General features: G+C 46.6%; 2 protein-coding genes across 2 annotated transcripts; one reads left to right on the forward strand and one right to left on the reverse strand.

Moving 5' to 3' along the window:
- Positions 1 to 3,571: 3,571 nt before the first annotated feature.
- BTF3 (basic transcription factor 3) lies at positions 3,572 to 11,516 on the reverse strand. The gene is made up of 6 exons (XM_083577461.1): positions 9,889 to 11,516; positions 9,367 to 9,435; positions 6,772 to 6,885; positions 6,407 to 6,608; positions 5,072 to 5,128; positions 3,572 to 3,866 (listed from the first exon to the last, which is right to left on the reverse strand). Exons 2-6 carry the CDS (start codon positions 9,433 to 9,435, stop codon positions 3,820 to 3,822), a joined length of 489 nt encoding a protein of 162 aa, XP_083433587.1. The 5' UTR covers positions 9,889 to 11,516; the 3' UTR covers positions 3,572 to 3,819.
- A 7,863-nt stretch (positions 11,517 to 19,379) lies between these two features.
- FOXD1 (forkhead box D1) lies at positions 19,380 to 22,646 on the forward strand. The gene has a single exon (XM_083576389.1). The coding sequence runs from the start codon at positions 19,858 to 19,860 to the stop codon at positions 21,214 to 21,216; it is 1,359 nt and encodes a 452-aa protein (XP_083432515.1). The 5' UTR covers positions 19,380 to 19,857; the 3' UTR covers positions 21,217 to 22,646.
- The last annotated feature ends 2,558 nt before the right edge of the window (positions 22,647 to 25,204 follow it).

Below are 25,204 nucleotides of genomic sequence, written 5' to 3' on the forward strand. Positions count from 1 at the left end.
TTTACGCAACATTAGGCTGGGGGGTGTCCCATGCCTGTTTTATATAGCTTAAAGGTCAGATGAGACCACCCCAGGGGTCATAATTTGGCCTATATGGCCATTTTCCCCCCATCATATCCTCCTGCCTCTACATCTGACTTAAACCGTGGGGCAGGTAAAGCTGCAACTGCAAAAGAGCAACCGGGAACCCCTTAAGAGTTTACTCTGAATTGTTCCTTTGCAATCAGGGCTTTCATTCAGTGCATTTTGCATTTGGTGGCAAATGCAAGCCCTGCTGTAACTGGCTGTTCTTGGGAGCTCTCAGTCAGTACTGAATTTATTTTTAAGGAAAAAATATGAGTGCACTTAAACATGCACATCTGATTCCTTTGAAACTGAACCACCCACTGGGTTCTTCGTTTATTCCAGTAGGAAACAAATCCTGGGGCAGTTTAGGCTTATGTCTGAATAATCAGTGCTCATGCTGTTTTTCCCCAAGCAGCCATGATGCAGAGGTCAGAATAAACCATAGCTTCAACTCATGGCTTGTTTGGAGGGAAATAAAACTACAAGCACTGCTTTGGCTGCAACAGCTTGTTTCTCTCCTGGAGCAAGGAGAATGGGTTTGAGAAGAACTAGACAGCAGCAAACAGCTCAGGCAGACTAATTAACCACTTAATATTGGGCATAACCATGGCCAATATCAGCAGGGTAGGTTTTGTAGAATACTACTTAACTGGCAGTTATACCATTTTCACCTTTCCATTGACATTTTAATGTGCTCTTGCTTGTTGAAGATAATTGACATGTACTGCTATTCCATGGGATATTCTTCATGTGTTCATCCTTTTGGTATATGCAAGTCATTCAATTTGTTCCTATAAGTGGCATGACTGTTATTTAAGACAATTATAGCTAGGCTTGTTCCTGTCTCCTTTATATAGATAAGATCATAGGCTGGTATCTAATGGTGCAAGTCCATTGAGAGAAGGAATACATCAGAACAGGGTTGAGAAGCAATTTTGACAAATCCTCCATATCACAATGTATTATTATTATTAATTGAATTTATATACCACCCTATACCCGGAGCTCTCAGGGTCTAGAGATCTGGGCCTAGATCTATTGCCAAAGTTAGGAGATCCACTGAAGCAGATTTAGGGATCTGGAGAAAATTGACCCCCCCCCAAAAAAAGCTCCCTTACCTATTATATACAATTAGATACCACCTTTTGTGTAAACTGCTTTCAAATGAAAGGAGCTGAATAAACAACAAAATGTCCGTACTCCATCTGATAAAGGCGGTTTTAGCATCAGGGTGTTGTTTTTTGTCCAAGTGCCACAGCCTGGCTAACTAAACCACAGTAACTTACCGTATTTTTCGCTCTATAACACGCATCTGACCATAACACGCATGTAGTTTTTAGAGGAGGAAAACAAGGAAAAAATATTCTAAACGAAACAGTGGATGTATGATTTTTATGGTTCATGCTGTGGCCACAGACATGTGATCTGACAGTGAGTTTGGGGTAGCCCAATGCAAAAATCCTGAGGATCCATGTGGATCCATGCTTTGTAACCACGTTTTAAGTGGGGAGGGAAGGAAAAGAACTCAAGGGACAAGGAGCACGCGTGGGGTGTGTGGAGAAGGAGCTTTTCTGCGAGCTGAGCGGGGGGGGGGGGGAGAGCACTGTTGCTTTAAAGGTATACTTAAGGTATTTGCCCTGTGCCTGGGTTTTTTTTCCATTTAACAGTTTGCAGCCTTTTCCTTCCGCTCCTTGTTTTGAGGCAGAATAGATTTGAGCAAGTGAGGAGGACTTGGATTGCAGGGGATTCGCCATTAGCTGTGTAAAAGCGCTCCTCCTTGCAGCCTGAATATAAGCAGCCACCAGCAGCAATAGAATGGAGCACAAAAAAGCGGTAGGGGCACTAGGACCCAGACAATGCTCAAATCTATCCTGCCTGAAAATAAGCTGCTCCGTCCCCGCGGATCAGCTGAGACGCGGGGATTTGCGAAGTTTCCCCCTCTCCCTCATGCCCTCCCCAGCCTTTTTTTTTACTTCCTGGTTTTCACTGCGCTGGCTCAGAGCTCGAGGTTGGTTTTATTTTGCTGCTGGTTGCTTAAATTTTATCTTTCCTGCCATCCCTCTGCAGCCTCACTGCTCTGTTTAGAGAGCGCACGGACTTTTGCTAGCTCCGTCCCTCCTCCCGTGTAAGCGGCTGCTGCCGGCTTTGCTGCCATGACTCTCCTTCCCTCCCTCCTCCCCGGCTCCAGGTCGCTTTAAAGCAAGCAAAGCGAGAGCCTCGTAGAGTGTGTAAGCGGCTCCCGCTTTGCTTGACTGATGGCAGCCATGGCTCCGATCCGTGCATTCGCTCCATAACACGCACAGGCATTTTCCCTTACTTTCTAGGAGCAAAAAAGTGCGTGTTTTGGAGCGAAAATTACGGTATTTGTTCTGCTGAAAAAAATTAAGATCAATTTCTAAGGTACAGGAACCTAACTTGCATGGCACACAGGTGCTCACTAGTAGCTCCTACTGTATGTATTTGCAGTTCAGACACAAGAGAAAAGTTATTATTAAATGTTTTTTTTCCTATAAGGAGCATTGAGTATTCTCCAGAGGCTCACAAAACCAGATTCCAGTTCCTTGCAGAAAAAGCACAATGAATCTAACTCCATTTCTGTTTTAACAAGCCATTGCTGCAAGAAGAGCAGTCACTTTACAGCAGGGCAAGCTACCCTGTGGTCCTCCAGATGGTGCTGGAGCAAGACTGCCATCATCCCCAAGCACTGGCTGCACTGGCCAAGGCTGATGAAAACGAGTCCAACAGCATCAGAGGCCAAAGATTAGCCACCCTTCATTTCCAGCTACTACCTTGTTGATAACATTTAACTCAAACTTGACACTCAGGTGCTGCCTTTACGGTTTAAACAAGGGGAGGAGGAGCTGGAATAGGCAATTGTTCATATAGTTTCCTAAGATTACACAATTGTTCTCTGCATGTGTGTACTGTAGAAGTCAACCTCCTGAACGAATTATTTTGTTGTGACACAGAGCTTCTTGTGCACTCTGAACATTATGATTGCTTCTGATAAGGACAGATTATAGATGTTAGACAGAGAACTTCAGTCATATGAATAAAAGAGTTCCTAAAGTAAATCAGAAAGGTAGGGTCATGTGTCAATTAACTATTCTAAGCCAGTCTTCATGCATGTAACTAATGGAATACTACCTGCCAGCCTATTGTCAGAACTATTAATGCCTTTACCTTTGACAATCTGGTTATGTTTCTGCCAGTGACCTGTATTTGATCTAGGCTAGATTTGGACCATTCTCCTTTATTTGCCTTCTTCTGACATTAAGCATACTTCACTTTTGAGCTCCGCTTGTACTACATATGCTGGCATATGTATCCATCACTGAAAATTATACAAAGCAAAACAGGAATGGGGATAGAAGAACTTGGAATATTATGGTTATTCAGTAAATTAATAACACTTTCTGATTAGGTTTAAGTCAAGGTGTTCAATTTCACATCAGAACTTTAAATAAATACAATCTTATTTATGTACAAAATACTACTAAAAGTATTTGCCTAAACATTTAGTCTTTATTAGCATTTTTATGTAGTACTTTTCAATTTTGTGTATTTTCAACCCAGCCATGAATAATTAAATGCTCCGTGCACTAGCAATAACTGAAGAGAGCTGCAATTTGAAGGAGTTTCCAATTAGAGATCTTAGACTTCTTAAGATCAGTACAAAAATGTTACAAATAAAAAGTCACAATATAAAATAGCAGCTCCATGTAATGTTCAAGTTTTACTCAACGTGACAGTTCAGTTTGCTTCGTTCTTTGATGCCTCATCAAAGTTCTCCACAAGATCTGAAAAGGAGAGTTAACAACAGTCAGGCTTTTAACATGCAAAGAATCAGCACTGCCATTTCCAAGTCTTTCATCCTAAAATCCAGAGTTTGCTGAATTATAAACAAGTTATATACCACAGAACATTAAGCATTAAAGCCCACTAGACAAGTACCCAACTATACCCATCTGTAACCTTCCAGTTATTTTCTGCAATCCAGGAAGTAGAAGTGAAACTTAAGCTCTATTCAGGTGTTTTAAATTTATCAGATGATGAGGGAGAGAGAGCGAAGATGAGGATCCTAGCTCTGCCCCTACCCAATCACCCTCCATTAGCCATAGGAATAAGTTATGTAGTAAGGATCTTTTCTATGCATGTAGACTCCCTATGTGATTTAAACCTGATTTTTCCAGGTCTCTAAAATCACATAGGGAGCCTACATACTTCAGATGTTATACCTCAACTCATGTGGGCCAACAGGAACAGCAAGAATGAGACAGATCTAGCCCACTCATTCTCACTCCTCTCTATGCATGAGGGAACAGTGCTTTTGTATTTAGCCAAAATGTACTCCGACAGGTAAACCACCATCATGTTCTCGCCATCCTCCTCCTCCTCAACCTGACAGATATCAGGTCTAAAAGACAAAGTAGGTTCTTGGGATCTGCTTGTGAACAGCCGGCACCTGGAAAGTCATTGCCCCATAGACAGGCCTATTTCAGTTTTTCTATTGTATCTCACTGTCATCAGATATCCCAGGAACAAACATAATGACTAGAAGTCAAATGTGTCCTGTGTGAGTGAAAAGGCACTTCCACTCATACAATTTTAGCGATTTCCCCCTTCTTACTACAGCCCCTATGCACCATCCAGTAGTTCCAACCCTCTGATTTTCTGACACTGCAAAGAGAATGAGAAAATAAGGAAACCCCATTCCATGACCAGAACTCTGCTCTGCTCTTGAAATGCAGTGTGGTACCAGAAACTAAAAAGTCAACTACCCAAATCCATTAAGGTAAGCACAGAAGAAAACACATAAGCAAACACATCAAGACCTAGAGCACTAGATTTAAACATGAACCAGAGAACTGACCACTCTTTCTGCACAGATGTATTTTGTTTCATTATTATTGTTACCTACATGCCACAACACTTTCTCTTCATTACCTTGTTCATTCCTCAGACTCATTACTTTTATAAGAAAATAAATGAATACAGTTTTTACCTGGAACTTCATCGTCATCTTCCTCACCAGTAGCAAGAGGTGCTTTTCCATCCACAGCTGTAATCACAAGCAGATTGACACAAATGAAACATTTCTAAGCCAGGCTTTTCCAAAACTAGCCAAATTTGCAGCAAAACACAGTAACTGATTACAACCCTGTGCCCACTTACTTGGGAGTAAGTCCCACTGAACTCAGAATGACTTATTTCTAATTATCTTGGCTTCTACTGCATGTGCTTCATCCCTAAGTACCCACTCTAGACTATCGTGCTCATCAACCACTCCCTTCCACAGTAGTCCACAGCCTTTAACTGCATGTTGTTTGCTAGAATACAGCCTAAGCAGAGGACCCCAAAACACTTTCTGACAAAGCAGAAACAAGCAGTCAAACTTCAGTCATGAAGAGGTTCCTTCAAGCAAGAAAAGGCATTAAGTCCTATATCCATCCCTTTGAGAGAAGGAGCTTCTGAACACATTCTCATATTCAGGGAAGTAACAAATCAAATGTTTTTGAAGAATAGCCATTTCAATCTAAGATTCTTTGAAGCACAGAATGAAGAGTACCCCATGCACCATTTGTTTCTAAATATAACAGCTGAAAATATATTTTGCTTAAATATGACCTGTCCTAGCTACATGCACATATAGGTACTAATTAGCCAATTTAGCCATGGTTAAGCTTCTCAGTACTTGTTCAGGTGTTTCCCTATGGGACTGGCAGAAAACAGTTTTTTCCTACCCACCCCAAGCAAGTGGGATTTCCTCTAATGACAGAAAATAAAACCCTTTCAATTGAGGAGGGATCCACTCTCTCTCCATGGTACAATCCTCTGGGGAAGGTTATATAAAGGACAACATCTGAACAGGTTCTCTATTTCATAAGCTTCAGATAGCCACTGTGAGAACTGCATTTCCCAAACTTGAGTCTCCAGCTGGTTTTGGATGGCAATTCCAATCATCCTTATCCACCTGCTAGCTAGGGATGATGGGAGTTGTAGTCCAAAAACAGCTGAAGACCCAAATTTGGGGAACACTTCTTTACACCAATAATATCCTTCTTAGTATAATTCAGGGCTATGACTCTATGACTATGCAGCTTTGATATTATGTCTTGTTTCTGAAAAGCAACTGGCTGTCCCAACCACCAGCAACAGCAGCACACACACATCAAATGAAATTAGATGGGCTGATATTGTCTCAGTGGCTTCTCTAAGGTCACTCCTGTGGACACCCAAAGTCAAAAAGAACATTATAAAGCAAGAAAGCAAACATTGCAAGCCCCATGTTGGTGCATGAATTTTAATTCTCAGAGTGAGTCTTCCAAGTTCTACTTACGTTGTTTGGGCAGAGCCTCTGCTAGTCTCCTCAAGCTGGTCAGACTGTCAGCACCAAGCTGGTTTAAGATGCTAGGCAGCATTTCAGTCAGCTGCTTTGTCTCAGCATGGCCTGTGATTGTGAAAGTGTTAGCTGCTAAAGATGCTTGAACTTTAGGGTTGTTGAAGTGGATGACAGTGCCCTGGTTGGTAAACATGTTCACCTGCAAAGCAACACAATTTTTTCTGAGCAAGCAAACTTTTGCAATCACAATCAACTTTAATACGAAAACTACAGTGATGATATTCTCAAATTAGTTAAAACCAGTACTTCTCAGGAAAAAAGAATTTATGAAAGGACCATAAAAACAAAAAAAAAGAGTTTACCTCTTCAATACCAGAGATGTTATTTACTCCAAGTTTCTTTAATGAAAACTGAAGCTTCTTGTCATCTGCTGTTGCTGTTCTGTGAACCACCTTCTTCTTTCTACGGGCAGTACCCTATGAATATGGAGACTAAATGTTAAGTCCTCTCAAAATGTACAAATTCCAAGTAGCAAAATGGCATACAACTCTATTCCTGGCTGTAACTTAATAAAAATGTCTATTTCAGAAGCTAGGTAATGATACCAAACTGGCTACTAAAGAGAAGTGAGTGACCACTAACGAACTAATTTCTGTTCACAGGAATTATGAAAGCAAGCCTGAAGTAGATATTTGTCTGGTAGCCTCTGGCAAGCAAGAATCTACCCCCAGAAAGCAGGCAGAGTAGCTTTCAAACACTCAAGAGTCACTATTTTCTCAAGCAAGCAACATCCCACAAACGAGCAGCACAAGTATATCTAGGCAGATACCTAAGAAAATATTTCTTGGATAGCAGCGAATTGTTTCTACAGATTTTGCTGCAATACCAAATTAAGATTAGAGTTTTGTTTTGTTTTTGTTTTTCATTTTTGGTCATTTACTTTAATCTGAATAATTTATCTGAGCAGATGTCTGGCTAGAGGGGGAAAACAAACATTTTCCAGAGAAAAAAAGAATTAAGCATAACCGTTGCCACACACACTAGGTTTGTTTACTAACAACAGAATGTGTCTCATATACTAAAGTCCAGAATTAGAAGATAAAGAGACAAATGTCAGCACAAGTCATCTTCAGGAACTTTTAGGAAAATTTTCAAGAAATTAGATCTGAGGTAAAGTTATGTTGCCCATAAATATTTGCCAGGACAGGTTGTCATGTTTACTAGCTAAGCAAATACAGGTTAACTGTTAAGAATAAAATAGTAATTATTAGCAGTTCAACTACCATGGCTTTGCTATAGCTAATAACAATTTTGGAAATGTTAATGTTAGTGCAAGAATTATGAAAATAGAAATTATTTTAAATAGAACAAAACCAACAAGATCTGTAGGTTGAAGCATTTTTAAGCCTCACAATAGTAATTACTTGTACTATATTTTAAAGGCTAAGCTTGTTTTACTTCAATTACATTGACAGACACCTTAAAGTAGTTAGCATAATGAAAATTATAGGTTCCAGCAGTAAAGCACTTATGTTTGGACCTGAAATTCCACTGGCTCCACCTTGATTAAAGATAGGTTTCTGATGCAAGTTGTACATAATAAAAGCTGACAAAGGTATTAGGTAAAAAACTGGTGGCTGCATATACATTAGGTAGTTTAAACCTTTACAGCAGAATCCTAAGCATGTTTCCTCAAAAGCCAAGTCTGAGTTCACTCTCAAGCCATGTGCTTCATACTGCAGCCTTGTAAATTACAGGAAATTTTGCTGTTACACAAAATCCTACGGCAACCCTACACCATGAGTAAAAGCATTTTCATCTGCCAGCCTTTCAACATTGATCGATATTTGAACACAGATACAATCTTTGTGCTCATTCAGGCATTAATAATATTGTGAAGAGTGTACATTGGAAGAGCTATTGTTTATGTTTAAAGTCAGCTAACTAACAAACATTTAAGCACTAGTTATTTTGTTATTTCTTATTACCACCCTCCCTAGGGAAAACAGCTTCTTCCATCTCTCTTTGTTATCCTTACAAGCATCCTTCGATACAGTTTAGACTAAGGGATGGTAAGTGGCCCAGATGCACCCAGTGAGCTTCACAGCTGTGTAAAAATTCAATACAGGTCTCTCTGGCTCAAGCCCTGCATGCTAACCATTACCCCACATTAAATCTCAACAGCGTTATGAGTTTGGGGTGGAGGTAAGTAGCTGAGTTCCTATATGTGAGATCCTTCTCTAAACCCTAGATCCAGCAAATGTTGAAATATAAACCAGGTTAGCTTCCTGTGTTGAGGTGAGCGCCTGAGTGATGTGTCATTAAGAGAACAAAGGAAACGGGGCTCCGTGTGAGACAACAAATGGGTGGGGCCCCACTGTCAACTCAGATAGTTAGAAGGGCAAAGCTTGAGTTGAGAGTTTGCAGAGATGTGACCTACAGGAAAAAGCAGCTAGCTAGGAGAGAAAGAGAGAGTCAGAGAGCAATGTCTGATGACTGTTTTAACTCCAAGGTGAAGCTATGGGAGAAACATGACTCCTTGGGATTGCTGATGCTGTTAACCTCTTCATCATAGGGTCAGTCAGTCTATATACATGTGTAAATAACCCATATATCATAAAGATGCCACAGTCTCCGCTATGCGCCCCAGTTCCAAAAGGAAACACAGACCCTCAGTAAGTGCCTGGAACCCCTGAAATCTCTAGGAGACTGGGGTGGGATACAGCAATATATTGCATATGCCAAAATTCAGATATAACCTCCTCTTCCCCTCCAAACAAAAAAATCCTAATTGTCTTCTTCAAAATACAGGCTACAGAAAAACTGTAAAAACATAAATGCAGCGTTGCTAGACAATAACAATAAAAAGGCCTGTACAAGTACTGTAAAATGCAGCAGCTGCAGCCAAGGTGAAAGGAAACACGAATTTTGGAGAGGCAGAGAAGATGAAACCTTACCTTCCCACCGATGCGCACTTGAGCTTGCAGCTTAGCTAGTTTTTCTTGATTCATGATAGTTTCTTTCATCTAAGGGAAGAAGAAGAGACGTGAGGCGATTAGGCGGGCGACACCCAAGGACAGAGACTGGAGAGGGCGGAGAGGGCCCGATGAGGCCGGTTCTCGTGGCGGGCGGCGCCCCCGAAGCCTCCTCACCCTCTTGGGCCCAGGCGAGGGAAGAGAGGCCTCGCCTCACCCTCGGCCGGGCTCCGGCCGTGAGGAACTTTCTGAGGTGAGGAAGGCAGCCTGCGCCACCGCGAGGAATGGCCTTAGCCAGAGGAGCCGCTAGGCCGAAAGGGGACCCAAGACACCCCCCGGAGGCCTGGAGAGAGACGGGCGCACGCAGAACCCAGGGCCCGCGGCTTCTTCCCGGCTCAAAGGCCTCAGAGGGCTCCTACCAGGCGCACCTGCTCCCACCTTCGCCGCCTCCAGGCCTGCCTATCTCCCGTCCCCCACCTCCCTCGGGTGCCCCCTCCTTTGTACCTTCTCAGAAGGAAGCGGCCCGACCTTGGCAGGGCGAGGAGCTGAAGGGCTGCGGCCGGGAAAGCGCGGAGCCTGACGCGCGCACGCGGAAAAGGACGAAGATGGCCGCCGGAAAGGAAAACAGGAGGCGGCGGCGGGGCGCCGTCGTGACGAAAGCAAGACGTCCTTACGCTCTCGCGCACGAACAACCCCCGCGTTCGATGCGCATCCTCCGGAGTCTGAGCTTTAGCGCGCGTGCGCGAGCGTAGTTGGCGCGCTCCGCTCCCTCCTGCAGGCAGGGCGGTGTGGCGCGTGGCTCCCGGGTGCCAGAAGGAAGCGAAGGCGTGGGAAGCGAAGGTCCTGGTCGGCTCAGCTTGGCCGTGGATTGCCGCGCCTCGCAGCAAAACAACGACTGGTCGTGGCATATCGTGGTGTTAACAGATTGGATCAAAGAGCTTCTATGAATGGTTACAATTGTGCGGGGAGGGGAAGCGATGTCTAAAATCTTTGGATTTGAAAGACAGTTAAATTTACCTTTTCAAAGATTCCTTGACGATACCTGATGGGTGCTTATTTTTATATGTTTCGTTGCAAATATTGTGTGTATGTGTTTTAAATTCTGTTTTCCCTCTGATTATCTGCAGTGGGGCATGATTGAGTTGTTCTTGGTTGGTTGGTTTTTATTATGTATTTTGTGATTTTATCCTGTGATGTTATCCTGTGAACCGCCCTGAGACCTGTGGGTATAGGGTGGCATATAAATTTAATAAATAAACAAATTACTACTACTATTAGGAAAACCAGGGAAACTGGTCACCTAGCCTACCTATTTATTGTGAAGGCCATCTAGTTCTTATTGAGAGGCTTCTGTGTTAATAGAGCACAATTGAAGTATTTACATAATTAACAGTCAACTTTTCTGTTTTATATATCTATACAGTTTAATGTCTTTACTACAGCAGGGTTCAGAATGCTCCAGAATTAATACATTTGTTTATCCTCCAGGAAGCACAAGGCATTTGCACAGGCATTTTTTTTCAGCCAGAACTCACTGGAACTCAGTTACAGCACCTCTCAGGTGGGCACCATTGCCCATTATAAGAGCACAAGGGTTCCGGCAGCCCCTCTTTTTCTTGAAAAATAGGCCTGGCACATAGCTGTCAACTTACAGATTTGAAAATAAGGGACCAGCAGCCTCGAAAATAAGGGATCAGCAGCCAAAATAAGGGATTTTAGTCAACCAGCGGAAATATGAAGTTAAAAGGGACCAGATAATTTTGGAGAGCAGTGCCGGATTTTAGCCCTTCGTTTCCAGAGGTTGCTGTTCAAGACACCAGCTGATGAAACACTGCAATTAAATAACTACAAGCAGCAACCACTTTTCACACAAAACGAAGTCCAAGCTCCGAAGATGCTGCTGCAGTTCTGTATGTTTTCTCTCATGCTCCATCTGCAGCTCTCAGCTCCATCAGGCGGGACGGGAGGAAGGGGGGGGGGGGGAAATAGTGCCTGAAGTAAACCCGCAGAGCAGACCAGCTATGTTAGTCTACCACTACAAATCTATGGGAGAAGCGCTTGCGGTCCTTCCTCCACTTTCCCCCTCTATGGTTAGCCCTTGGAACACCTGCCCGCGCCTCCTCCTCCTCCTCTCTCTGAACTGCTTTCTCTATGGTTGCCCTCGCTTTCCTCTCAAGGCTCCTCAGCAATTCATAGGCCACACCACGCTGCCCATCTCATCCGGGTCCTTTGGCGGTGCAGCCGCAGTACGGCCTAGCGGGAGCGGCGGCGACTGGCAGAGGGGAGGCCCCAGGCAGAGAAGGTCAGTTTGGCGGCCGTGAGGAGGATGGCGGCGGGAGGGCCCGAGGCTCCTGCCACTCCTGGTGGGGAGGGGCTCCTGGGGGCCAAGGCTGGTGAGAGGAGGCCAGAGTGGGGCGGGCCGGGCAGCCAAGCAACACAGTTGGAGCCTCCCTCCTCCCTGGCCGGCAGGGAGGGAGGGAGAGGAGCTGCTTCCTTTGAAACCCGGGAAATTTAAGGGATCATCAATAAGGGACAGCAGTGGGACATGGTGCTGGGATAAGGGAGTTTCCCACCAAATAAGGGACGGTTGACAGCTATGGCCTGGCATTGCACATGGTTCCTGCCCTGCCCATTTAACCCTCACAATAATCCTGTGCGGGTGGGTTAGGCTGAGAGAGAATGACTGGTCCCATATTGCTCACTCAGCTTCATAGCCTAGTGGGGATTTGAACCTGAGTCCTGTGGCATTTGAGGTGCCTTGGGTAGTTGTAATGTCTTTGGTGTCTCATATATCACCACCTTGAGTTAGAATTCCATCCCTGTGGTAGACTGATTCACACCACACAGATCTAAGTTGCAATAAATGAAAGTGATTGTTGGCATCATCATCAAGACCTTTAATCAAAGCAATTGTCAGAACTCTTAGAGCTAAAGGTAAAATCAAAGTTCAGTCCACATGCACACTTTTTAAATATTTCCCTATGGAAAAAGAGCTCCATGCAAGAAAAAAATAGGCACAGCAATAAGCAAGCTGAACCTTCTTCCCTGATACTCACTTTTTTCCTTGCAGGGAGAGTTGGGAAGGCAGTAACACCTGGCACCCCAGCATTACATCCAGAAGTAGTGCAGTCTACTAGATCATATTAGGATCTGCCACCCCTTTCTTGTGCATGCTGATGACAGCTCTCGAGGGTACAGGAATGTGGCTGAGTTACAAACTCACAAACAAAAACATTAGCCAGAATCACCAGATGCAAAAAGTACAGTACTAATGAGATGCAATCCAGCACTGGTACAACAGTTCTTAGTTCCTATTTGAGTTTCTGTTTTCCTTATATAAACATAAGATGCAAGTAACAATATCTACCAAGTGTTTCTGAAATGCTTATTTGCAAGCTAATTTCTGTGGAAAATAAATAGTACTTTCAGTGAAATGCACTCAGACTTGGAATGATTTCCAGACACAAGCGTCAAACATGAATCATCTATGTATTAATGTTCCATACAGATAATCAAATGCACCTTTGGTTACCAGATGTTGATGGCAAACAAGGGAGTGCATATCTCCATCCTATTCCTCTTTTGGGTTTCCTAGGAGTATCTGAACAGCATTGCTGGAACTTTGACCCTAACCCTACAAAGCAATTAAAACTACTTGGACTATCTTTATCTTATGACCTGAAAACTTTGTTTTCTTTTACTTACTATGAGCATCTTCCCACACTGTGAGTAAAACTTCGTAGGACCATCAGGGCTTGCATAAAATGGCCTCACAACATAATTCTATGCATGTCAATTCAGGAGTAGATCCATGGGGTGGGGTGCATTAAGTGCTTGACATTTTACATGTTTTTGTAACTTGATTGTGTGTCAGTTTGTACATGTGTTCATGGTTGGGGTTGGCTGTGGTTGGGGGTTCCCAGGAAACTTAATAGGGAAGCAAGATCGGCTGGGCCTCCTCCATCCTATGTTCAGGTTGTATATATGTGTAAATAAAGCCATTTATCCTTAAGACACCACAGTCTCTATTGACCTTCTGTTCAAGGAAACCAAACCCTGGAACCCTTGGAGTCTCTTGCTGGTAGGAGATTAGGGTGTGGACAGCAATAAAAGGTAAAGGTAAAGGACCCCTGAGGGATGCGGGTGGCGCTGTGGGTTAAACCACAGAGCCTAGGACTTTTCAGTCAGAAGGTTGGCAGTTCGAATCCCCACCACGGGGTGAGCTCCCGTTGCTCGGTCCCTGCTCCTGCCAACCTAGCAGTTCAAAAGCATGTCAAAGTGCAAGTAGATAAATAGGTACCGCTCTGGCGGGAAGGTAAACAGCATTTCCGTGCGCTGCTCTGGTTCGCCAGAAGCGGCTTAGTCATGCTGGCCACATGACCCGGAAGCTGTACGCCGGCTCCCTTGGCCAATAAAGCGAGATGAGCGCTGCAACCCCAGAGTCGGTCACAACTGGACCTAGTGGTCAGGGGTCTCTTTACCTTTAAAGGACCCCCGACAGTTAAGTCCATTCAGTTAAGTCCGAACAACTATGGGGTTGCTGTGCTCATCTCGCTTTGCTGGCCGAGGAAGCCGGCGTTTGTCTGCAGACAGTTTTTCCGGGTCATGTGGCCAGCATGACTAAGCTGCTTCTGATGAAACCAGAGCAGCACATGGAAACGCTGTTTACCTTCCTGCCGGAGTGGTTCCTATTTATCTACTTGCACTTTGACATGCTTTCAAACAGCTAGGTTGGCAGGAGCTGGGACCGAACAATGAGAGCTCACTCCGTCGCAGGGATTCGAACCACTTACCTTCCAATCGGCAAGCCCTAGGCTCAGTGGTTTAGACCACAGTGCCACCCACGTCCCGTGGACAGCAATACTTTATGCAAAAAGAATGGAGTCAGCATACTATGAAGGACTGGCTGGATATTTATGGGACTACTGCACTCTCATGGCAAACTTATCATATTCGAGAAGAAAAACAGGGTTGGAACACATTTAATGAAGTATTGCGGAAGCAGTAAACCCCAATACGCTATACTGTTTTTCGTCAGTTTGTAACATTTTTATATGCAGTAGGTTGGAAATTAGAGAAATTAAGTTAACTTTTCTGCTTTGATAACTCTCCTGTGAAATAATTGCTTGTAAACTTTGTGAAAGCTGGAATGTCCTACTTTGTTTCTGCATTTCTATTAATAAGAAAATAATGTAGCTCACATACCTAAGGATGAAGGAATAGGAAGCAAGTCAAAAAAAGAAGAGACAAGGACTCTGTCGTCCAAATGTTTCATCACCATGTTGCAGGAGGCGTTTGCATGCATTCTTCCTCCAATGACTTCTCCCCCCCCAAAAAAAAAGCCGCATATATTTTATCCTCACAGCAACCTTGTGAGTTAGTTGAGGGGGGGGGCTAGCCAGGTTTTTTGCCCTGGGTGAAGCCTCCAGAGGTTCCCCCTTGCGTGGGAGGGTGCCAAACTGAGTCTTTGACCCGTGTGAAATAAAGCCTTGTTTCGCCCCTGGTTTACGCATGAATATAGTGTTTGGCTGAGGGCAGAATTGACCATCTCCTATTCCAACGCTCTAAACACCACACCACTCTGACTCCAATATGCTAGGCAAACTCTCGGGTTACACTCCCGGACTAACTCCCATCGTGCGTCTGGATAGGCTGACAGAAGCAAAACGGTTTTCAACAGGCGTCGAAAGCCTGCCGTGAGGACGACTGATGGCAATGCTTTTTAATGTCTGACTTGCATCTGCCCTAGGAGAGACCGGTCAAGTTTCACGCAGCAGCCCGTCGCTCCCTGCGGGCCTGTGGCCTCTAGATGGCGCTCTTCACCTTCTAGGTCGGACCTTCGGAAAAAAATAAGGGGAAAAAGAGATTTGCTGCGCGAGGAGGGAAGACGGGTAATTGCGCAAGACAACCACTAGAGGGAGGATGCAAGATCACTTGCAAGATACCGTCTGAAGCAATCAAAGATTTAGCCCAGAGGCCATGACGACGCTGCTCCCTTCCTCGCGCGGGGAGTTTTTGGAGAGCCTGGCAGTGCCCTCCTTTGGGCAGTGGGGCTTTCCCCGTCTCTCCACACTCCCGCATCCCCCTCTGCGCGCCCCTCTCCTGGGGGGTGGCCTTGGGTGTTTGCCTCGCCTCCCCCACCGAGGTTTTGGAGGAAGGGTGAGAGACAGATGTGATCGATGAGCTACAACAGGGAGCCCCAAAGCAGCCTTCCTGGAGCTCTCCGGGATGCTTTGGACTACAACTCCCATGATCCCCAGCCGCTGGTGGGGTTGTAGTCCAAAACTGTGTTTCCCAAGATTGGGCCTCCAGCTGTTTTTGAACTACAATTCCCATCATCCCTGGCCACTGGTCTGGCTAGCTAGGGATGATGGGAGTTGTAGTCCAAAAAGAGCTGGCAATCCAAGGTTGGGAAACACTGGTCCAAAACTCCTGGCGGGCGCCCGGTTGGCAAAAGCGGCTCTCCAGCCGCATTTAAGAGCTGGAGAGCTTTGCTAAAGCAACACAACCTTCTCCTCCCCAGAAATACGACCTGGGGTGAGATCAGGCTTGACCTAAAAGCAGGCAGCTTTCCAAAGGAAATGGGCTGAATTTCTGTGTCTGATTGACTGAGGGCCTTTGGTGGGTTTCCCCTGATCGCTCAGTATTTTAATCTTGGCTATTCTTCTTTGGTGTTTAGGCTGCGATCCTAAACACGCTTACTTGGAGGGATGTTTTGCTGAAATTGGTGAGGTTCGTGCCCAATTAAATGCTTTCAGGCTGAGGCTACGATGATGGGACTTACGCCTGCCTGGCTCTCTTAGACATCTTCCACTTCCAGGGGAACCTTTTCAAGTCTCAGCGATGTGAATGAGAATAAGTTCAGGCTTCACTCTCAGGCGGTAAAGCTGAGACCGGCTTGCTTGCTTGGGTGTAAGCCCTACTGATTGCAATGCGACTTACTACCAAGCAAATATGCACCCGCTTCCATCCCAATTTAGATACATTCTTCAGTTGCATTTAAAGACTTTGGTATAGTCTCCTTCTGCAGTTACTTAGCACCCCATAATATCAGACATTTCCAACTAAAAGCTTCTAAGTCTGCTTTCTCACAGGTCACCTAATTCCAACCTAAACACTCAAACATTCGGAAAAGTGAAATAATCATCACCATCACTGTAGAAGACTTTTCAAGTTGATAGATTTCTTTTTAAAAAGCTGTATAAGAAGGAAATAAACGTCTTGCTTTCTTACTCATCCTAAATAGCTATAAATTGTTCGTTTCTCCATGCCCGCCTCCTTGTGAGAGTAGATGTTTTAATCTAAAATATTTGGTGATAAAACTAGTTGTCAAACAAGCCTGAGTAGAAGGACCTGATGTTAAAGCCCCGCTCGGTTAAGATATGTGGGACTTTCGCCCCCGACTTTCGTGACATCTGTTAATTCTTAACTGTATTTTGACAGCCTGAGTTCTGGCTGATCTTAAGGCCAGGCTACAGGCGTAATTTGCAGTGAAATCGGTGGGACATGAACGTCCCATGTTTCTAGGCCCATTACTTTGGGGAGGGGGGAATCCCACCACTTAGATGGCTCCAAATTATGGTGTTGTAAACCGCCTGGAACACTTTTACGAAAGAGCGGGACTTCTGTCTTTTCACTCATTTGCTAAATAGCTTCAGTGCATCTTCTTTCTACAGAAAATAGTTAGGCTTCCCGGTACGAGGGCAGCATTTCACTTCAGGAACCTTTGGTCATACGATAAGGGGCGGTAGGAATATGTGGGAAAGTTTCCTATCATTATATTTTATTCAGGATAAACTCTTTATATGCGAAACTATCACACACACCCCAAAAAAATATGGCAAATGATTGTGCTGTGCGGCTAGTATTGTATTCAGTGTTATGTAAATAATGTTCTGAATTAAAAGAAACGTGTTACATATGTTAGTTATTTTTTGAGAAAACCTGAATAATCCCGTGTGGCCATTATACACACACACACACACACACACACACACACACACACACCCCTCTCGTGTGATAAATTATTCATTAAATCCCCCAAACAAACCATATTTTAAATCACCCTTAATGGACCGCAGCGTTAAGAACAGTGAAGCAGCTATAATTTCTGAAGCACCTCTGGTCGGAAGCAAAAGTTGCAAGGAAATAAATAAGATTTTCCGAGAGGTTTGTTCTAGGTCCTGAACTTTAGGATACCGGTGACGATCAGGTTGCTTCACCCGGCAGGAAAAATTCGCGGGGAAAAATGAAGCCGGCTCATCTTGCCTTCCCTCAAAGGAATGACAATATCAGGCGCTCTCTGCTCTCCCAAACCTGTTCTGGCGGACTCTCTTTAATTCCACTGGAATTTCTGAGGGAATTCATTTAGGATCAGAGTGCCGAGCTCTTATTTTGAAATCCTTCTATTGCGTTGTTTTGCTTTCACTTTGGTGTAAAATAGAATGTGTGTGTGTGTGTGTGTGTGTGTGTGTGTGTGTGTGTGTGTGTAAACCAAATACTTTCATGTGCTTTACATAAATAGGATCCTGCTCATCTCCCACATTCTCCGTTTAATTTTCTTTTCTTCAGTTTGGAACATTTCTAGCTTCCAATCTCCGTCATCTGTTTGTGCGGGGAAATAATTTGTTATTCTTTAAGAGCGGTTTCTTTCGGAACAACAAGCCCTCGAGAAGTTCTCCCGCGCACGCCCCCTCCTTGAAGTGCATGGGAAGCGTTGCTTGCGCAGGAGAAGTCCCAGCAGAATCGTGTCCTTCGGGTGCCTAGGCGGAGGACCCAGCTTGGCAAAGTTCTTGACGAATTTCACTGGAATTATTTGCACACGGTCACTTAAGGGGACTGGGAACAACCTTTCAAATGCATGCTGTGGTCCCCCCAGGAATCAGTTCCGCGGCGATTTGTTGCTGGACCTAAAACCCTTTTCCCCTGGTGTGTTTGCGTGCGCCTTCCTCCTTTGCCTCGACAGCAAGCGTGTAGCTGGAGTCCTTGACAGCGCACCGGAGACGCGGACGACAGTCCCCGGTTCCCCGGCGTAAACTCAGCTCGGCAGGAGGAGGACAGGCTTCAGGCTTCTGACAAACGCGGCACTCCGTCCAGCTTCCCAAGACCAGGAAACCCGCTTGTCCGGCACCTCCGCGGGGCCGCCTCCTGCCTGCCTCCTTCTCGCCAGCTGCGTTAGGCAGGGCGAGCCTGGAGCCTCTCTCACCTCGGTCAGATCGAGCGTTTTCTCTTTCTCTGGGGGGAAGGTCGTATAGTGTCGGTGGGGTCCTGACGCTCGAAAGGCGGATATTATTATTATTATTATTATTATTATTATTATTATTATTATAATACCTCGCCCATCTGGCTGAGTCTCCCCAGCCACTCTGGGCGGCTTCCAATCAAGTGTTAAAAACAATACAGCATCAAATATTAAAAACTTCCCTTAACAGGGCTGCCTTCAGAGGTCTTCAAAAAGTCTTGTAGTTGTTCTCCTCTTTGACATCTGGTGGTAGGGCGTTCCACAGGGCGGGGGCCACTACCGAGAAGGCCCTCTGCCTGGTTCCCTGCAACCTCACTTCTCGCAATGAGGGAACCGCCAGAAGGCCCTCGGCGTTGGATCTCAGTGTCCGGGCTGAACGATGGGGGTGGAGACGCTCCTTCAGGTATACAGGACCTGTATATTAGACACCCCCCTTTCCAAACCAGAAATGTCCGTCGAGGTGGAGCTGGGTGGTGAAACAGGGGATCAAGGCTGACTGGGAAGCAGTAGCCCGCTGGAGATGGAAGGGCTGCCTCTCCCGGCTCTCTCCACCACCGTAACAATGGGGCTATTCAAGGCGCGAGATGGGCGCTTATTTATTTATTTGCTCTCCTCTCCCGCTCGCAATTCCGAGTCTCTCTCTCTCTCTCCCGCCCCCCCCCCACGCCTCTTTTCTTTTTTTATTCCTGGAATGTTTTCTCAGCGGCGGCTCTGACGTTTCCAACCACGTGACGGCCCCCTCCTGGGCGGGCGGGCAGGAGGAAAGGCCGCCCCCTTTCGGCCTCAGCCCGGGCGCTGCCAAGATCTTGCTCAAGACTTCGCGGGCGCCGCCCGCTCCTCCTCCTCCTCCTCTTCCCCCCACCCCGTCCCCGCCCGCCTCGCCCGCCGCTCTCCCTCCCCAATAGTAGTCGCTCTCCCTTTCCCACCCTGGACCCATTCATGTCTGAGGGAGGCGGCGGCGACGGCGGCGGCAGCAAGCAAGCGCCTTCTCCTCAGGAGGACGACGAGGAAGAGGGCAGCGCCGAGGAGGTGCCCAGCTGGGGAGCCTCGTCGCCGCCGGCCTCGCTCGCGCCGCTGTCTTCTCCGCCCGTGGCGTGAAGGCGGGAGCGCGGGCGGGCGGGCGGGCCGGCGGGGGGCGAAGCGTGTGAGCCCAGCCGGGGCGCCCTCCCCTCGCCGCCCCGCCAGCCTTGTGCCAGGCAGCCCCCTCCTCCCATGCCCGGCTGCGCCCCGCGATGACTCTGAGCGCGGAGATGTCCGAGGCCGCGTCTGCCTTGGCTGAGGAGACAGACATCGACGTGGTGGGCGAGGGGGACGACGACGACGACGAGGGAGACGACGAGGACGACGAGGACGACGACGACGAGCCCCTCCGTCGCCGGCCTTACGAGGAGGAGGAGGAGGACGAGGAGGCCGCCTCGCTGCCTGAGGCGCCCGGGGCGCGCGGGCCAGGAGGAGAGTCCCCCGGCTCCGGGTCGCCTTCCTCCTCGTCGTCGTCGTCTTCTTCCTCTTCTTCTTCTTCCCCTCAGGGCTCTTTCCGAGGCGCCTCAGGGGGCGCCGGCGTCTCGGCGGGCGCCAAGAACAGCCTGGTGAAGCCGCCTTACTCGTACATCGCCCTCATCACCATGGCCATCCTGCAGAGCGCCAAGAAGCGCCTGACGCTGAGCGAGATCTGCGAGTTCATCAGCGCCCGCTTCCCCTACTACCGCGAGAAGTTCCCCGCGTGGCAGAACTCCATCCGACACAACCTGTCGCTCAACGACTGCTTCGTCAAGATCCCGCGCGAGCCGGGCAACCCGGGCAAGGGCAACTACTGGACGCTCGACCCGGAGTCGGCCGACATGTTCGACAACGGCTCCTTCCTGCGCCGCAGGAAGCGATTCAAGAGGCAGCCGCTGCTGCAGCCGCCCGACCTGCTCCTCAGGGGGCTCGAGCCCGCAGCCGCCGCAGCCGCAGCTTTCCTCCAAGCGGCGCAGCAACACCCCAACCAGGCGCCTCCTCCTCCGCCGCCGCCGCGGCAGCAGCAGCACCCGCCGCCCGCGCCTCCGCCGCCGCCTGTTCCCTTCGCTTACGGGCCCTATGGCTGCGCCTACGGCCTGCAGCTGCCGCCTTACCCGCCTCCCTCGGCTCTCTTCGCCTTCCAGCCCCAGGCGCGGCCGCCTCCTCCTCCGGCCGCCGGGCCCGTCCTGCCGGCCGCGCCTCCTGCGCTGCTGCCTCCCGCTGCCGCGTCTCCTGCGGCCGACCTGGCCAGGACTACCAGCTTCGGCTACCCGGCGCAGCTCAGCCCGTCTCTCGCGGCCTCCTTGCAGGCGGCGGCCGCCAAGAGCAGCTCGGCGCTGGCCAGGCCGCCTTTCTCCATCGAGAGCATCATCGGCGGAGGCGGCGGAGGCGGCTTGAGTCCCCTGGCCGCCAGCAGCTGCGCCTCGCAGGCGGCCGTCCTGCCGGTCCTGGCCAGGTCCCTGATGGCCTCGTCGCCTGCGCTGGCCTCGCCGCCGCCTCCCTCCTCTTCCGTCGCCGCCTCGCTGGGGACTCTGCACCAAGGGGCAGCCTTGGCCAACGTCGAGAACTTTACTGCTAGGATTTCCAATTGTTAAAAACAAAACACACAAAAAACTGTCTTGCCGAAGGTAGGACCCAATGGGGCTGTTTTTGCTGTTTTTTTCCCGGCTAAAGAAGGCAAAGAAACTTTTTGTTTCTATTTTTTATTTAGGCCACATTTTGTTTGTTTGTTTGTTTTGTCTTTCGGCCCACCTGGCTCGGTCCTCTTCAGTACCTCCTATTTATGCAAAGCCATTTCGATATGCTGCATAGGCAGAAAGATTAAATGTCAAAGAAGTGGCCCTTAATTCTTTCCTTTAACAGACACGCGCATTCTAAATAAATCATTCCAAGGCAGATATTCCCGGGTCCAAGGATTAAATTAAATTACAGCTAAACTACAACAATTCCCCCCCCCCAAAAAAATAACGATGAATAGGAGTAAGGGGGAGACGACAAAAAGAAGCTTTACCCATCTTCTTTCATTGTAGTTCACTTGTCTTATGTACTTTTATATATGAAAAAAAAATTAACATGTTTACACAGAAGAAAGTCGAGATTATCAATTCTTATTTTAACCTGTGTTTGTTTTTTGTATCATAATAGGCTTGTGGAGTTTTTCTTTTCTTTTATACTTTGTGCATATTCTTTACCAGGAATATTGTTAAAATTGCTGCCGAGTATTATTGTACCATTCTAATTGTAAAACAAAAACAACAAAAAACCACTTTTTTTTACACATTTTTAAAAATAAAGCAATAAATTTTCAACAAAATTAATTCCACAATTGGCTTTAGACCTTCACCTATTTAGTGCTTTGCCCTATGAACTTCTAACCTATAATTATGATCCTTGGAATACGATTAAAAAAGAAAGAAATTAAATCCAGGGTAGATTAATAATCTGTGGTTGAAAAGAAAGAGTGCTAAATGTTGTTCCACCAAATAATTAACTCAGAAGAATCCTCCACAGTCTAGCAATGCTGGAGGGCGCCCCTTTTACTTAAAAAAACCCCCACCCCTTCATTTAATGTTGGACCCCATGTTGCTCAGTGGGACTGGTACCCTAAACATGCGGGTTTAGTAGGAAGAAAGTTTTCCTTTGCTTTCAGTTGGGCTTCTAAATAGGTACTCAGGATCGCGGCCATCTTGAAAATTCTCTCTGGGGAAGTTCAGCTGGAATGAAGGGGACTTGCTTTCTAGTCAGACATGACGCCAACCGGCTTAAATTCTGGACCGTATTAAACTTCACTCACTCATGGAACCTGGTTTAGGAACTGCTATGGTATTCCAAACAGTGATAATACGATTTTCAAGCCTTCACAAATAAATTTTAAAAATACATGGGAAAACCCGAGCAATGACTAACCAAAGAAAACAAAGTAACTGTTTTGGTGATGGATAATTTCAGCCTTCTGCAGGCTATAATCTTCTATAAATACACCTTTTTTGTATTTGAATCAAATAAATGTAGATTCTTTTAAGAACTTCTAAAGTGTATTTTACATTGCAACCGCATCACAATTGCTGTGGGTTTCCTCCCGCTCCAGGGTTATACAATAGATAATTGTGGGGGAGGGTTATTGTTTGTGGTTTTTAGGTTTTTATGACGCTGTCGCAAATAAGTGGCCCACCTTGCAAGGTAATCACACTAGAACTGCAGTCACCGCGCTACGTGGGCATCATTAAAGTATTGGATTAAAGAGAAAAGAAGTTATGCTAAACTTTAGGGTGACAATAAGTAGCGCACATTTTGCTTTTAAATATTTGAAAGACTGGTAGACAAGTATGAGGCGGTTTGTCGCTTATGAAAATGCTGAACAATTAAAACGTTATATATATAAATCAGTGTTCATAATGATCGGTTTCAATACTCTGGTTCTACATTTTAGTTCCATTGCAAATAAGAATAGCCCCCCCGCAAGTATTTTTTGGGTTCTGACACTACTTTTCCCAAACCTGGAGAGGACTACTTTATTGAGGTGAAGGGAATACTCCCCATTAAGGTTTTGCGAATGCATATATTATTATTTTACAAGATTGTAAGACAGGATTAGCCTTCTAGGAGCGCAGAGTTGGAATTATTATTTTGAATTAATGCAGTAATTGTCGAAATCCAACTTTTTAAAAAATGTACTAAAAGTCGGTGAGATTTTGAGGCGTGTTCAAGATCAGCATATAGTGCTCCTTTAAGGAAAGCAAATAAACAACATTATCCAACTAATTTCCTTGCAGAACAAAAACTTGGGAAAGTATTGCACATCATTATAGGTGATTTATGAAGTCGTTTTAAGAATGTTTACGCTCTACGTTTATTTCTTTTTTAAGTGCACAAATAGGTGGTGCGATTTAAGTTCTTTTTCGCATCGTGAGGTTATTGTAACCAATGGAGAATATTAAAGGGCACGTGTGCAAGGCGTGTGCTAGGAGAAATACATTACCAATCCTATGCATGTCTACTTTGAAGTAAATCCCGCTGAACCCCCTGAGACGTACTCCCAGCTAGGTAAGGTCGCAGGGCCTGGAATCTTGCAGCAGCCACAGATTTTCAACGCAGCTTTCTATATCATCTCTGTAAAAACGTGGTGGCATACCGGAAGTGGCAGGTGCTCAGCCAGCGAAAACAGGAAGCGGACCCCTCTGCCACTTCGCCTGGAAGTGAAATTGCGCAGACTTCAACGCGGCTGACTCCCACCACCCTCCTGAAGGAGCTGTCCCGCAAAACTTCAGATCTGGGTGCCTCATTTGTAACGACTCACCGGGAGGATTCAGAGTTAGAAGGTGATAGTGATATTTCTGAGAATTCAATACCTCGCTCCGGCACACGTTGACTTGGAAGTAAAAACATCCCGTCCTCTCCCTTGACACTTGCTTCTAAATAAGTTTCCGGTCTTAAGATGCTTCTTTGAAAGGATGTCCCCAACTGAAATCAATGCGATTCCCCCTCGCCAAGTCATGGGTAACTCATGTTTAGGATGCTCTATTGAAAAGCCCCGGCACCCCTTTCTTTGGGTAAATATTATTATTTCCTAAAGAGCCAGAATACCACAATAATCTGATTCCACACACATACACACAAACCTGAAAAAGGGCTTCCACAAGCCAGTTCGTTATCTTGTGATTTTATATTTCTTTATATTTCTTTTTTGTTTACCAACAACAGGAACAGCAAAACAATGAGGCCAGAGCCATAGCTACGAGGGACTAGCCACTGAGGCTCCCAACCTGTGTGTGTGTGTGTGTGTGTGTGTGTGTGCACGCAAATGCACGTGGGGGGTTGTGCCAAACTGGGTCTTTGACCCGGGTAAAATAAAGCCTAGTTTGCCCCTGGTGAGGCGGAGGAGGGAGGAAAACGCTCCTGGGTTCAGGGCGTGAGACTTCATAGTGATGCTCGGGATGTGCGTGCCTGGCGTTTCCCCCTGGGGTTCCTTAAGAGGCAAATCGTGTTCCAAGGTTTGTGGCGAGGGAGCTCTTTCTCTCCCCCCCCCCAATTCGCTCGCTTGCATTTCTGATATCAGCAATTGGCTGTGCAATCTGGACAGCGGCCTCCACCTGACAAGCTGCTCGGAGTTGGAAATATTGCTTTGCAACCGCTAGTACAGGGGAAACGAGGGCAGGCGAGTGTTTAGTCTGGTTCCAAACTGGCCGACGCAACATTGTCGTGTTTGTTATGTCTGGGCTTTCTCCGGGGGGGGGGGGCTCGGCTTCTCAGCACAGTTCTCTTTTGCCTTGCTTACTGGCTGACGGCCCTGGGTGGGTAGTTGAGCCAGCAAGAAGGGCCTAGCTAGGCTGTGGCCGCTGCTGGCTGGCTGGCTGGCTGGCTCTGTTTGCCCAAGCAGGTGCTGCTGCAACAAAGGCCGAGCAGCCTTTGATGGGACTCCGAGCAACCTCGTTTGAACAGGGGCTCCCCACTGGCATGCAAATGGACCCCGGGGTCCCCTTTCGCTTTGAAGGCGCAGCGAAAGAGATCAAGCCGGGTGGAGAGGCTTGGGCCCTAAAAAGCAAGCTGGTGGGACGGTGTCAAAGCGCCCTCGCAGCCCACCTT

This window comes from Podarcis filfolensis (assembly GCF_964270895.1).
Source record: "Podarcis filfolensis genome assembly, chromosome: 11".
Taxonomy (NCBI): Eukaryota; Metazoa; Chordata; class Lepidosauria; order Squamata; family Lacertidae; genus Podarcis; species Podarcis filfolensis.

Coding starts and splice junctions, on each gene's coding strand:
- FOXD1 (XM_083576389.1), top strand. CDS start 19,858: ATGACTCTGAGCGCGGAGATGTCCGAGGCCGCGTCTGCCTTGGCTGAG.
- BTF3 (XM_083577461.1), bottom strand. CDS start 9,435: ATGAAAGAAACTATCATGAATCAAGAAAAACTAGCTAAGCTGCAAGCT. Junction 6,886..9,366: donor AAGTGCGCATCGGTGGGAAG/GTAAGGTTTCAT, acceptor CCATATTCATAG/GGTACTGCCCGTAGAAAGAA. Junction 3,867..5,071: donor AGATGACGATGAAGTTCCAG/GTAAAAACTGTA, acceptor TCTCCTTTTCAG/ATCTTGTGGAGAACTTTGAT.